At 36.0% G+C, this 15,189-nt stretch overlaps 1 protein-coding gene across 2 annotated transcripts; it reads right to left on the bottom strand.

The window, feature by feature from the left end:
- Positions 1-493: 493 nt before the first annotated feature.
- Positions 494-14,546, bottom strand: LOC103496863 (elongation factor Ts, mitochondrial). 2 transcript variants are annotated; one of them, XM_008458890.3, is made up of 10 exons: positions 14,362-14,546; positions 13,827-14,169; positions 13,577-13,749; positions 10,233-10,322; positions 9,230-9,404; positions 8,734-8,918; positions 5,782-5,907; positions 4,562-4,650; positions 1,240-1,285; positions 494-892 (listed from the first exon to the last, which is right to left on the bottom strand). In XM_008458890.3, the coding sequence occupies exons 2-9, from the start codon at positions 14,146-14,148 to the stop codon at positions 1,240-1,242; spliced, it is 1,206 nt and encodes a 401-aa protein (XP_008457112.1). In that variant the 5' UTR covers positions 14,149-14,169; positions 14,362-14,546; the 3' UTR covers positions 494-892. The 2 variants fall into 2 exon arrangements, with proteins under 2 accessions (XP_008457112.1, XP_050941450.1); XM_051085493.1 differs by having other exon boundaries at positions 8,734-8,834; positions 14,362-14,528.
- Positions 14,547-15,189: the final 643 nt, after the last annotated feature.

The raw sequence follows: 15,189 nt of genomic DNA on the forward strand, positions 1-15,189 counted from the left end.
ACTCCATCATTCACACATTCTTTATGTTTTTAAATTTATCTCTAAATTGTAGGAATTATAACTATTTATACTAAAAACAAGAAATATTTAATTGCATAGTTTTTTATATTTAAAATTTTGTTTCTTTATTTGTGATTTATGAACCATATCTGAAATGATAATTGACTAAGTATAATATAAAAACCAAAATAACGTTCTCCACAATTTTGTTAAGAATTTGTATTGGTAATAAACAGTGAATTAAGATTTACTTAAATTAAAAAGAAATCATTAAACTAATTTCAAGAAAAAGAAAATCACTCAAATAAATTTGAAGAAAAAATCAATTTATAGAAGGTTTATGTGAATAAAAATTAGATTAAGAACTAAACATTTTTAAAAAATTTGAACTCCATATGAGATGACAAATCAAAACAAGAAACTGGTAAACTCAAACCATTTCCCCAAATGAACTAGAAAACAGATATCGTACCCTATTACCAGCTCGTACAAATTATAAAATCTATTCCCTTATCTTCTTTCAACTCTGAGATATAAAATTCATAACTATAGAATAGAGGGGTTGTCACTTGTTAGACATAATCTAGTCTCATGAACAAATAAGAAACACAATTTGTGAAGTAACATGAACTCTTAACTGACCCAGATTTCAAAATTTATTGGTCAGTTGATCCCATAATCTGACATGAGTGATGAACAAAAGAGCAGTGGTGTTGTTACCAAAAGAGTTTCTACCTCAATGCATGTTCCTTGTAATGGCAATAAAAGCAAGGGGGAGAAAATCTCTGTAGTGATTGAGGATGCTATGGAACTTAACCACCACCAAGAATATTTGGGCAGGAACTAAGTTTTAAGATGCTAAGAAATTGTTGAGCTACTACCAGCCAGACCACTGCAATATACAGATACAATATAAAAAAATTAATAACAAGTATCATAAAATGAAAAACATATATCAATTAGTGATTATTACAATTGTCTTAGATCATATGTACTTCAATAATTACTCTCCTCCCCCTCCCTATAATTACAAATATGGTAAAACTTATACCATGCATAACTAGCATTATGACGATAATCTTATTAAAAACACTGACGAGACTTATTAAGTAAGAAGCAAAGCGAGTAATCTCGAGCTTGCAACATTAAAGAGAATGGACGCTAGTCTAAGTGGTTTAGGGGAAAACTTATCTGGGGCAACTTTGAAACTACACTATAACATCCATCCAAAAGCATTACCTATGCAGCTTGAGCCACAGGTTCAGGTGAATCCGATGTTTCTAGCCTGCAATTTACAGTGAAAACAATAAAGATCAGACGTATCAGGTCCTCACACTATCCGGGAAGCATTTCATTAACTCAAAATTCATTTAAAAAGAGTTCTTTTGACATATCAATTACAAGGAAATTCATTAAGAACTAACGGTTCAGATATTTGGACAAGGCACAGATCTTTGAACTCGAGTGATGCATTTTCTTGAGGGTTGTAAAAGACCAATGCCTCCATGACAACGCCAATGCTCTAAGGCTTGCAGCCTTTACATCTTACATAACACCACAGGCAGATTTGAAATCACTCTAATACCATCAATAAACAATCACAAAGGTATCATGTATCAAGGAACTCTCTACACACTATACTCATTTCATTAAGTCGATGAAAACTGTGAATGCAGTAGTTAGCCCAAAGAACACTACAACAAATCTTCATGGAAAACAGTCATACCTAGACCTCAAAGTCTTCATGGAAATATCCTCAACTGGTGGTAACCTAAATGCTGGTCAATCTTAAAGAATACAGCTACTCCCATAACCGATCAAATACATTATCAATTCCAGAAAGTGGGTATTGAGTTTTTATTGTGCCCTACATTCCCTGCATTCCCTACAACCTAGCCATGGCACATTAATTGTCGAACAACTTGCAAGAGTGAATTTTCTCTACTGACTGATGCAATCCATTTTAACAATTTTGTCCTCTCCGACATGCTTCTTAGAAAAATTTATGGAGGTCACCCAACATACAATTGCTCCAACCTAAACAAGCTTCTTAATTCTAGAGTTTCTATGATTTAGACACCAAAAAGAAAAATGCACCTTGTTGATAGTAGTAACAATTGAAAGAGATGAAAAGAAAAATCACATTGAAATACGTGGAAATCCTAGTACAGGGAGAAAAACTACGATGGAGACTTTTCTTATCATTTTCTTACAAATGATAAAGACACAAAGGGGAAGCATAAAAGGAAAGAAAAACTAGGGTATAGTAAATTACATAAATACCCTTGGGAATTTCAACAAACAGCAAGCCCCTGAATTCTAACAGTCACAATTAGTTACTTTAAGTCTTTCTTAACCATACTATGTATCCTCAGGATCTCTCATTTGGGTGTAGTATAAATCATTCATTCCACTTGTTTGTCACATGCTCACCACCTTTACTTTGGCTCATCCTTGAACCACATCCTATTGGAAGAAAGAGCCATAAGGCTAGACTCCCCTCCTCACTATGAGAGTCTGATACTAATTCCACGCTAAAGAAAAAGGAAATACCAACCTCTACTACTTATACTACCTCTTCCTACCCAAAATACCCCTCCGCTCTCACCTAGTACCCTCATCCCTTTTACATAATATTCTCGGTCCCCACTCCCATACATAACTAACTTCTTCCCACAATTACATTATTGCCCTTGCTCTTATACTGATGGATGATTGGTGGTCTCACAGCAGGCTTAACTTTTCAAGGGTGGCCACTGAAATGGAAGTTGCACTGTGTTCAATGCACAATAGCCTATAATTAGCCGCATGGATCCATCTTTTTTCACAATTAAAACCGGTGTGCCCATGGCGAGATACCAAAGTGTATAAAGTCTTTGTCGAATAGTTTTTGTATCTATGACTTTGGCTCTAACTCTGTTGGGCCTACATGGAGATTTAGAAATGGGAGTTGTTCTTGACTTGAGCTCTAAGGTGAAATCTACCTCTAGGGCTAGTGATAAACTTGGAATGTCCTCAAGGAACACATTTGCAAACTCCCTAACAACTGGTACGAAGGGTACTATAACTCCAGTACATCTACTATCAAGGACACTGGCCACTAGGCCCCATGCCGTTTGGTTGATCAACTTCTTTTCCTTCAAGGCAGAGACCACCTGAGGACTTTGGCCTGCCATTGACCCCAAAACCTTGAAGGTAGTTCTCAAGGATGGCCTGAACACAATTTCCTTGTGATGACAATCAATTAGTCAATTCCCATATTGAGAATAAAAGCGCAGTTATCCATATCCAAGACCATTCAACAAATGATATGAGACTTGACACAATTTTTTTTTTATAAGAAACAGAGGTATTCATCAAAAGAGCCAAAAAAACAGCCCAAGGCCAGGCCAGGGGTAGAGGAACCCCTTCCCACAAAATTAATAAAAAAGAGCTTTCCAATTGTTAATAATCATAAGACAATAATTGCAAAATAATTTGGTGTAATTTGTGCACCAACAGGTTGTATGTTGAACCAAAGCCCAAAAAGAATCAAAAGAAGCAAACGTATCTTCAAACATCCTACTATTCTTTTCTTTCCAAAGACACCAAAAAAACGCACGAGTAACACACTTCCAAAGGATTTTTCTTTTTCCATATGAATTCCACCATCAAGACCACCCATCTTCTCAGTCCACTACCCAAGAATTCAGCAACTAAGCAAGAGCAATGAAGACTTTAACACTTGGCAAGCTTGGTGTAGAAACATATAAGATGTTGCCTAATGGTTTCAACTCTAACTTAGCTTGCCTCATAAATGAGGAGATTTAAATCTAAACAAACTGAGTATAAGCTGAGTTGAACAACACCAACGCAAATGACGAAGAATAGGTAGTGTAACTTTCACCACAATATTTGAGCTTATGAATTCTTGTCAAGTAGTAGTGATTCCCTACAGATGAGTATATCTAGCAAATGGCACCAGCCCAGTTGAAACTCAAGATTTGGTTCCAGTCGCCTGCAATATTCTTATTGAGGCAACTGATACCACATCTAGGAGGCATCATTGGGGCGTCTACAAAGAGATTTATCAATGTTAGTAGGGGGCCCAATTACCATTTTGCAGTTTAAAGAGGCTTTCTACTGACAGTATTACCCAGCTATAAACTTGATTCAAGAAGCAAGTAATATTTGTGAACCACAAACAAGACAACCGAGCAACAAAGGAGTAGGAGGGAATCCACAAAATTGTCCATTTTCCCCTGAGCTTGTAGACACAAAGACCAAGAAGACTGGGGCATTTTAATATGAGGTTGAAGAATGAGATTTAGGCCTTTGTGGTTGCCTTCTTATGCTTCAACATTTTGAGCTTGTGCATTTCCTAGACCTTGGACGTTTCCTTTTTTGAAAAGGACTCGGATTAGAGCTTGGATGTTACTAATACAAATGATGAGTATGAAATGTTAAACTAAAACTTGCCATCTTCAGTAAATGAAAAAGGGGCATAGCTGATAAGTAAAACCCTTCGATTCAGAAAGAACATTACATAAGAACAACACTCCGACGTATGAGTAGAGTATACCTGTCAATTCCTTCCCCGACACCCACTCTTAGAAAGTTTCGAATCGTCACTGGTGAACCCACTTCCTTGGACAGGTTATCCAGCATTGTCTGAAAAATAGTTCCAATGTATCACAATTAAATTGGAGATCTAATCAGCACAGATTTTTTTTTAAAACGAAAACAAACTTTTGATTAATATAATGAATGAGACAGTTGCTCAAGATACGATCAGAATGCAAAGATACAAAGTGAACATAGAGAATCAGAGATCTGAGAATCGGTAGATACACTTGGACATCTCAACTAGATTGTCACCCCATAGCACCCTCATCATATTCATGTACAAGACGAATTTGCAAATAATCAACGCAGAGTTGCAAGACAAAGATATAACATGCTTGTACATAATAACCCATTCTTGGAAGAAATAAGCAACATGCAATTTTTCTTTTTCTTTTTTCTTCTTTTGTTTGAAAAGGAACCAATATTTTTCATTCATTTAAATAGAAAGACTAATGCCCAAAAATACATGATACCAAAAAAAGCATAGAAGAGTAATAAGATAGTACATAATAGGCAACATAATGAAAAATTTACTAATAAAATGTTCGTGCTCATTTACAAAAAAGTTCCAGCTTCAGAGATCTTTGTTCCGGTTTTAAATCCTACCATATGTGTTCCACTTTAATCTGATATGATTTTCATAGAAAAAAATTGCAATACTTTCATCAAGTGTGTTCGTAAACTGAAAAGAACAAAGACATCTACACAGACCTATAATACCTTTCCTAATACAAATCGTTTTATTGTCAAATACCTTGAAAAACCATGAGTTTTGGAGTTGGAATCTTGAAGTCTTTATCAAGAATGGTGATTGTGGAGACAGAATCTTGAAATCTTTATAAAAAATAAAGATTGCGAAGATTTGTTTATCAAAAAAAGAAAAAAAAAAGAGTTAATTTTCATATCTAAATGTTTATGTCCATTAGTGGACCCATAAACAACATTTTTGGATATCGCAAGTCATTCCTAGTAAAAGAAAAGCAAAGCCAGACGAGTGAATTCATGCTCAAACAGAAGAAATACAGAAAAATACAAACTTGTAACCTTAAACAAAAACATCAGAATTTAATATATTACACTAGACATTTTCACCATTCATTAGCAATATTCAACTCTATCAGCATACTTGAATGATTCTTGAGAAGATATAAACTGAAATTTTGATTGGCACCTCACCTTTACATTTATACTATCGTTAATGATAAACTTCTGCTCCATCAGGACAACTTCTTCCATGTACTTCCGTAGACGGCCTTCAACCATCTTTTCTATGGCCATTTGAGATTTGCCAGTTGTTTCTGCCTGACATGTGAAAGATTTACAGAAATATACTAATTAAGCTATCATAAATAAATGATATGCTAAAATAAGATAACAAAGTTTTTTTTATATGGAAAAAACAGCTTTCATCACAAGTAATTGATATGCAAAACTCATTGACATCACAATTCATACACTGGAAAATAATAAACGTATTCAGGACAACAAAATTGAAATTCTGGGTGCGTATTAGAATATTATGACAGAGACTAAATAGATACAAGTCTAAAAGTCCAAGGACCTATTAAATCGTTTTTTAAATACGACGACAAAATAAATGCAACCTTGAAAGTATAAAAAGCCGAATTCATGATTAAATCTTTTCTTTAAAACATATAATTTTGGTGTGTAATTTTCTATTTCAAGGATGGTTATGTAGAATCCTCTTTGGAAGTATCTACACGTGTTTTCAAATTTAAGGATAAATAGTGGACAAATCAATCTATCATATTACTTTTTAACTACATTTGTACAAAATAATAGATTGAGTTCAAAGGGCAGAGTGACAAAGATATCCTCAATAACTTAAAAACAGCCAGATAATCCAATAGTTAATAACAGCCCCATGTAAAAATTTTGGGGGCGTTTGGGGTGCACAGTCTATGGGTTATTATAGTCCGTGTTTAGAGTGTCTAGGTTATTCTAGTATATGTTTGAGGTGCAGATTATTATAATTTGTGTTATATCATGTTTATCTTTTTTCACTATTATTTTTTGGCATATATATTAGGTACATGAAATACCATTTTTTGAAAACATAGTTCGAATTGTACCTTCCACTAATTTATACAAACTAGTTTATTACTAGTTGAGATGCTATGTCTTCTACAATTTTATATCATAACATATTCTATAGTAATTGACATGTGATTTAATTAAATCTTGTTAATTAGGTTCTTCATTTAATAAATTTAACTACAATATTTATATATGACTATTAACAAGTTTAACAAGTAGACAAAATAATTATGCATGGAAAAAAGCATAAGAGAGTGTATTTTAAAAAATATTATTTTAATTAGACTAAAAGTGTATTTTGAATGACTTAGAAAAAGATTTTCGAAAATTCATTGTTATTTAAACATTTTTTATAAAAACTTCTTAAAATAAAAACACAATGTGTTCTAAAACTTTTTTTAAAAAGTATTTGTATATACAAGTTCTTTTTGTCTGTTTTATTTACTAAATATGGTTTTATTAAAATTTTTCAAGATTGATCAGTGGTGACGGTTGCTGAAGTTGGTTGTCGAAAGTTCGTTGGTAGAGTCACTGAAGGTGAGGTCGGGGATTGGCCGACAACGATCACCAAAGATTAGCCTAAACCCAAAAAATGTTTTTATTAAAAAATTTCAAGGTTGATTAGTGGCAACAATCGCTAAACTTGGTTGTCGGAAGTTTGCCTGAGGAGTCACCACAGTTGGTGGTCGGAGATTGGCCGAGGACGATCACCGGAGATTAGCCTAAACCCTAAAAATTTTAATAAATGTTTTTATTAAAAAAATTTCAAGGTTGATTGGTGCCAAACGGAGGTTGGTTGGTGATAGTCGCTAGAGTTAGTTGTCGGAAGTTTGCCGGTGGAGTCACTGGAGTTCGAAAGTTGGTTGACAAACTTCCCAACTCTTGAAACAAAATACCCCTAGGGTTAAAGAATAGTAATGGCATGTGGGTTATTTTAAATCCTAATCCTCAATTAAATTGAGGGGGCGTTTGGGGCGAGGAGTGACTTAATCTGCGTTTGGGGTGTAAACTATTATCTCAGCTTTTGTCGACATTGCTTTCTTTTGTGGTGGCTACTATTGGAATTTTCGCTTTGGCTTGGGCTTCTACTTTTACTAGGTAAATATTTGGAGCTGAGTGAGAGAGGGGGTGTGAGGAAAAGGAGAAACGAAAGTGAGAACAAGTATTATCATAATACTAGGGTCAAACATGGAGTGGGCTACTCCTCCCTAATCCTAGGGGAAAACAGCCCCTAAATCTTGTCCCAAACAATAGTCCACTCCACTCCATTCCTTTGGCTTGGGCTTCTACTTTTACTAGGTAAATATTTGGAGCTGAGTGAGAGAGGGGGTGTGAGGAAAAGGAGAAACGAAAGTGAGAACAAGTATTATCATAATACTAGGGTCAAACATGGAGTGGGCTACTCCTCCCTAATCCGAGGGGAAAACAGCCCCTAAATCTTGTCCCAAACAATAGTCCACTCCACTCCATTCCTAGTCCTAAAATTGCCAAAATTGCCCTTAGAGTTCTATTTGTGTTTTAGTCCTCTAGTTGCACAGCGCCAATTGCATTCTACAGTTTCTATCACTTTCTTGCCAAATAATCAGGTCCCCCACAGTCTAGGTTTCTTCTAATCAGATCCCCCTACCCCTGCCCCCAGAGGGAAAAAACACACACAGACACAATAAATGATCATTTTTCCTGCCCCTTTTTTCTAGGATGAATTAATTTTAAGTTCCAATCAGGCCCACATTGTCCTAACTTGTCTGAATTTAAAATAAATAAACATAACAAATAGACACAAGTTTAGCGTGTCTTTTTTTGTTTTAGTGCCAAACTCTATGCCCCCAAGAGATAACTTTCAAGACCTTTTTGTGTGTGCACACCGTGTGTCATCTACCTCCTTTCATATCAAAACAGATCAGCGAACTGACCCAAATAAAAATTCAAAACAAAAGACAATCTATGTTAAGCAATATTGAAATGGTAAAGGATGTGGAGAAGACAATAATAAAGGGAAAAAGAAAAAATCTTGATCAACAATGTCCAGTGATAGACCTAAGACTATAAAATTGTACATCTTGAACAGACCTGAGACTTAAGAATTTCACGTTCATTCTCCAATGCATCAGAAGCAACAAGTTCTTTTGTTAAGAACAACGGCTTTGCAGCAACTACATGCATTGCTAATTCTGATCCAACACGTTGAAGAGCATCAGGCTGTGAATTATCACCCTCAACTTCAATAGACAAAATTCCAGCAATACGACCCAAACCTTAAAAAAAACACACACAAAATGTGGAATGTCATTTGATTGACATCAAGAAAATTGTTTGGTTTTATGTCCTGATTGTTACTACGCACAAAATTCAGAAATTTAAGCAAGATATACAAGGAAAGTAGGGTTGGAAGCCACTCCAAGCATCCTTGAAATGGCAGCCATGGGAGTTAAATGGAAAAGAATGAAACCATTCACGATAAGTTGAATGCTATTCAAAGTTCAAAGCCCATACACCAGAATGTTAGCCACCCAAGGAAAATATGTCCCACACCTAAAACAAGACAGAGCAGTTCAAAGCAGAATACCTGGTTGAGGACTCGTGTGGAGGTATGTAGAAATAACACCACTTGGAGAAGCAGACATCAAAAAACCTCGTCTTAGCTTAATATTCTCCCCCATTATGGCAGCCACTTCAGTAACTGCATTAAGAGCTGTTGTTTCTCCATTAATTTTTGGGTGTTCTAGATTTAATTTAATTCCCTGACAAATGGCAAGAATTTCATTATATACAAATATGGATAAGATATGCTAAATAAGATCCGTGAAAATATAATTTCAATTAGAAATGATGAATAATAACAAAAAGTTATTATTTGCATCTGATTTTAATCAAATATTGTGGGAACATTATCCTAGATTTTCAACAAAACGGGGTCCAAATTATGAGAATATCCATCAACACCTATTCTTTAAGCAATCAAAGGGAAAGTGATTATTCATGACAATAAAAATTTTGAGACATCATCAGATCGCCATAACACATCTGCATAATGTATTACCAGTAAAATTGAAGCAGGCACAACACTACCATCAAGAGCACCCTCGCCACATGGATTTGGAAATCAATGATTTAGTGAGACTATTTGCAAGATTTCAACTTTTTATGATCAAAATAAATACATCAATAAAAAGATTCTTCAAGTGGTCAAACTGCTTGTGCTTGTCAACGGGAGGGCAGAGAAAACATAGCCCACACAGAAATATGCTTGTAATGTCACTTTGATCAGGTCTGTGTGACATATCCTCCTCAAAATCATCTTGTATTTATTAACTTTTCATTTACACAAGGAAAATGATCCTCCTAGAATTCAATGTGAACCACTTTTTACTGAGAAACTTGTACATTTGAGAAAATTAAGAAGACAATGAAAAATCTCTTTCCAATGGTTCCTAAACTATCAATAGCCAACAAATGCCACCCAGATTTCCTAATTTCACCCAATCACTACTCGCATCCATACAATACAAGAACAAGTAACAAAAATCAAGAAGAAACTAAAAAGCAATCATTTTTTACAATAATCATACCTCCAATTGCTCTGGTCCAACAGGGAAAGTCCCAGGATCGTTATGGGACAAACTCTCGGACAACAATGCTTGCTTTGCTAAAGATAGAGCCTGGGATAAAAGTAAAATAATATCTTATGAGCAAAAGAACAAGGTTTCCGAAGAAGAAAACTATAGCAGTTCGTACAATCTACACAAGATCATTTACATGCAAAGTAATTCAAACATATTTGTTAGATTTAGTGGGCTTGGCAATTTGACCTAATATTTTTTCTTTTTTTATTCCTCAGTATAGTCTATTTATTTCCCCAGGTATCATTCGTTAATATGGAAAGATAATAAAAAGAGAGATTTGCACCGGGTTTTTCTCCCTGAACTAAGATTTCCATGTAAAAATTGTGTTTGCCCTTTGTCTCTTTTTTTAATATGGTATCAGAGACAGCTGCCGGTATTAGCCTCGTTGTCGATGCTCAAATTAGCGCTGATGGTTCCGCCTTCAAACAATGCCGGAAAACTTAATTCCGCAACTTTTTCTGTTGTCCGCGCTGCCATGTGCCGCCGCTGGAGGTCCACGCACCGGTCCATCTGTTCAGACACCATCGGCCGAATAATGTGCTGCTGCCACCTAATTCTGGCCAGCCACCACCGCCTCTGCAATCAAATTCATATGTCTGCCACCCACTGACCTTAGTTATTATCTCGATGTTAGGAATCCTCAAATTCACTCAACATTTGAGGTTGGTGAGTCTTCGGCACATTCCAACCCTAATGTGCAAGCTTCAACTCCTTTGAGTATAGCTCACCAACTAAAAGGGCTTCAACAACATATTGCAGTAATTGAGGCTACTTTAAGGGCGATTATTCACTCCACTGCTCTTAGTGTGAGGTCCTCTACTAGTGGCAGTGACGAGCAAAATGGAAAACCAGTTCCTGTCTGTGAGGATTGCAAAAAACAACGATATACCAAGGAACAATGTTTGAAGTTACATGGTCATTCCCCAGGAGGTAAGAAATGCTCTCCCAACGACAAATAGAACACAAGACAGGCGTATGTGAATAAGTCCACTACACTTCTCAACCACCTGATTAATATTGAATCCAGACCGATCCCAATCTCACTACTTTAGGTGTCATTGTCCAACCAAGTATACCTCAGTCGTTCGCTCTTATTAGTGTTGACGGGAAGAACCTATGGATTCTAGATTTTGGCACCATAAATCATTTGACTAGTTCCTCTGAACATTTTGTGTTCTATATTCCATGAGCTGGCAACGAAACAATTAGAATTGCATATGGCTCCTTAGCACCAATTGCTGGGAAAAGGAATATTTCTCCCTGCATAGGGCTATCCTTACATAATGTTTTACATGTGCCCAAAATTTCTTATAATCCACTATCTATAAGCAAGATCACTCATGAGTTATACTACAAAGCGATACTCATACCTGATTCTGTCTCTTTTCAGAACTTGAGCTCAGGGAAGATGATTGACACTACCCGGCATAGTAGGGGACTCTACCTCCTTGCTAACAACACCTCTTCTAGTAACATTTCTAGAACAAGATTGTATGTTGTGGCATTTTCATTTAGGCCACCCTAATTTTCAATATATGAAACATTTATTTTCTCATATTTTCTCTAAACTTGACGTGTCTACCTTATCTTCTGACGTATGTATTCGGGCTAAACAACATCGAGTTTCTTTTCCTTCACAACCATACAAGCCAACCCACCATTTCACACTTGTTCATAGTGATGTCTGGAGAGACCATCCAAGATAACCACCTCATCTGAAAAACGGTGGTTCGTAACCTTTATTGATGACCATACTCGTCTTACATGTGTCTTTCTTGTCTCCGACAAATCTGAGGTCACCTCTATCTTCAGGGACTTCTAAAACACCACAGAAACGCACTTCAGTGCAAAAACGGCCACTTTGCGAAGTGACAATAGTTGTGATTTCCAAAACCACACACTCAATGAGTTTTTGCCCTCCAAAGGCATTGTCCACCAAAGTTCCTATGACTACAACCCCCAACAAAATGGGGTAGCCGAGCGCAAAAACCGTCACCTTTTGGAAGTGGCCCGTTCTCTTATGTTGTCTACTTCCCTTCCTCTCTATCTCTAAAGCGATGTTGTTCTAACTACAACTCATCATATCAATCGAATGTCTTCTCATGTCCTACATCACCAGACCCCCTTAGAATGTCTTAAAGAGTCATATCCCTTTACCCGCTTCATTTCTGATGTTCCTCTTTGGGTATTCGAATGCACAACCTATGTTCATAGTCATGGCCCCAACCCATCTAAGTTTACCCCTCAGGCTCAAGCATGTGTTTTTGTTGGTTATCATTTGCACCAACAAGGCTATAAATGTTTTGATCCGTCTTCTCGTAAGTACTTTGTCTCCATGCTATCAACGTCTTATGGGTAAGTTGATTTACTTGTCTCATACTCGACCAGGTATTTTCTTTGCTGTAAGTGTTGTGAACCAGTTCATGTAGGCTCTCTACAAGAAACACATGGAGGCTGTAAACAAAATCGTGAGATAATTAGAAACGACTTCTGGTAAAGGATTCATGTTCAGAAAGACGAACACGAAAACTATTGAGGCTCATACTGATACAGACTGGGAAGGTCTATTGTTGATGGGGAAATCTACCTCTGATTATTGTACCTAGTTATGGGGCAATCTTGTAACTTGGAGAAGTAAGAAGAAGGGGTCGCGGAGAGGCTGAGTACAAGGCTATGAGTTTGGGAATATGTGAGAAAATTTGCCTCCAAAAAGTTGTCTGATCTTCATCAGAATGTGAGATAGAGATACCAATGAAATTACTTTGTGATAACAAGGCAGCCATTAGCATCACCAACGATCCAGTTGAACATAATAGAACTAAACATGTTGAAATTGATCGACGCTTCGTCAAAGAAAGGTTGGACAACGGTAACATATGCATTCAGTACATTCTTTCGAGCCAACAGATTGCTAATGTCCTCACCAAGGGACTTTTCAGACAGAACTTTGATTTTGGGTTAGCAAGTTGGGTCTCATTGATATCTACACCCCAACCCCAACTTGAAGGAGCGTTACATTTTGTGAGCTTGACCTATTGTTTTTTCCTTTTTTTGTTATTCCTCACTGTAGTCTATTTATTTCCCCGTGTATCATTTGTTAATATGGAAAAATAATACAAAGAGAGATTTGCATCATGGTTTTTCTCCCTAAACAAAGAGATTTGCATCATGGTTTTTCTCCCTAAACTAGGGTTTCCTTGTAAAAATTGTGTTTGCTCTTCGTCTCTTTTTTTCAATAATATTCAAATGGAAATGTTGCATACAGATGAAAAAGGCAATAAAAAACTTACCAAATATTGAAAAATCTCATTCCTAGCAACAAAGTCAGTCTCACAGTTAAGTTCAATAACAACAGCTTTGGTTTCATTTTGGGCCAATGCAAGGAGGCCTTCAGCAGCAGTTCTAGCAGACTTTTTCAGGGCTAACACCTTTCCTCTTTTTCGCAATTCTGTCTGTGCTGCTTCTGTACTTCCAACATAAGATATCAGCAAACGAAATCAAAAGCAAAATAAAGTTTCATAAACTATCACGATGTCTTACCAATATCCCAATTGCAATCAATGAGAGCAGCCTTGACATCTTTAATGGGTGCACTAGTTCTTTCTCTCAGCTGCTTTATGAGACTCATCTGGTCTGACCCAGGAGGGGTTTCGACACTAAATCTTCTCAACAGACTAAGCCTCGAATAAATAGCAGAATTAGCATCGTGAACGTAAGGAACTGAACTTCCATATTGAACACCTTCAACAACAAATGTCTTATTGGTAGCACAACTGGAAAACCCATGCCTAGTAGCGTTATTCAGCAGCCCGTTAGAAATCAAAGATCCAATGGAACGTTTTGTAGCTCTACAAAACGCCATGCTAGCATTCAACGGGTTTCTCTGAGAGCAGCAAAAGGGAAACGGTTACAAAGAAGAAAATCTTAGCACCAATATATGGGGGAAATAGAAAAGGAACTCCGAAACGGGTTGCAGAAAGTAAAATGAAAGAAAAACGTAAAAAGGGATTAGTGACAGAGGTTTAAGGTTTGAAATTGAATATGAATGCTGTAATGCATGAAGCAAAAACCATACCTGACCGTTTCACCGGACGAGAAGATGAATGAAGATGGTGGGTGAGTGGTTAATTCAACATACAATGAAACGATGATACAAACCAAAGTTTTCCAGTTTTCTGATTGTTTCAAGTGATTTTCTTCAAGCAAATTGAAAAGGAATTCATGGTATTGAAATATAGGTTAGTAGGGGAACATGGTGGCTGCTGGTTGGGCCTTCGATGAAACCCAAACCTTTTGGGCCTCCAACATTTTAACCGGAAAGATTTTAGGGATTTTAACTATAATAACATAAATTACTCTATAATTAAAAGACTTAAATGAGCCAACATATTTTACAAAAAAAAAAAAAAAAAAAGCGAAATTATCTTATTACCCAAATTTCATTAATCTTAAATGATATTTTTCTTAATTATCAACAACAATATTTATTATATGCGGTCTTTTCAAAAATATAAAAATATTTACACTGTATAAACAATTTCGAAAATAGAAAAAGCCTAGAGGCCCACCGTGTAAAATACCAAAAATGTCTCGTAAACAATACGTGTAATATATTTAGTACACGATCATTTAGATTTGACTATTGTTTGGTACACGATCGTTTAGATTTGACTATTGATTGGTCACGGTCGTTTAGATTTGTTTTTTCAATTCTATCATTTAATTTGGTTACACGATCGTTTAATTAATTGGGCTACACGATCGTTTAGATTTTGCTACACAATCATTTAGATTTGGCTACCCCAAATCTAAACTATTTTCTTTTTTCAAAATTTGGTATACGATGTTTAGATTTTGCTACCAAATCTAAAGGATTTTTTTTTTCAAAATTTGGTATAAACGA

Source organism: Cucumis melo, chromosome 6 (genome assembly GCF_025177605.1).
Source record: "Cucumis melo cultivar AY chromosome 6, USDA_Cmelo_AY_1.0, whole genome shotgun sequence".
NCBI lineage: Eukaryota > Viridiplantae > Streptophyta > Magnoliopsida > Cucurbitales > Cucurbitaceae > Cucumis > Cucumis melo.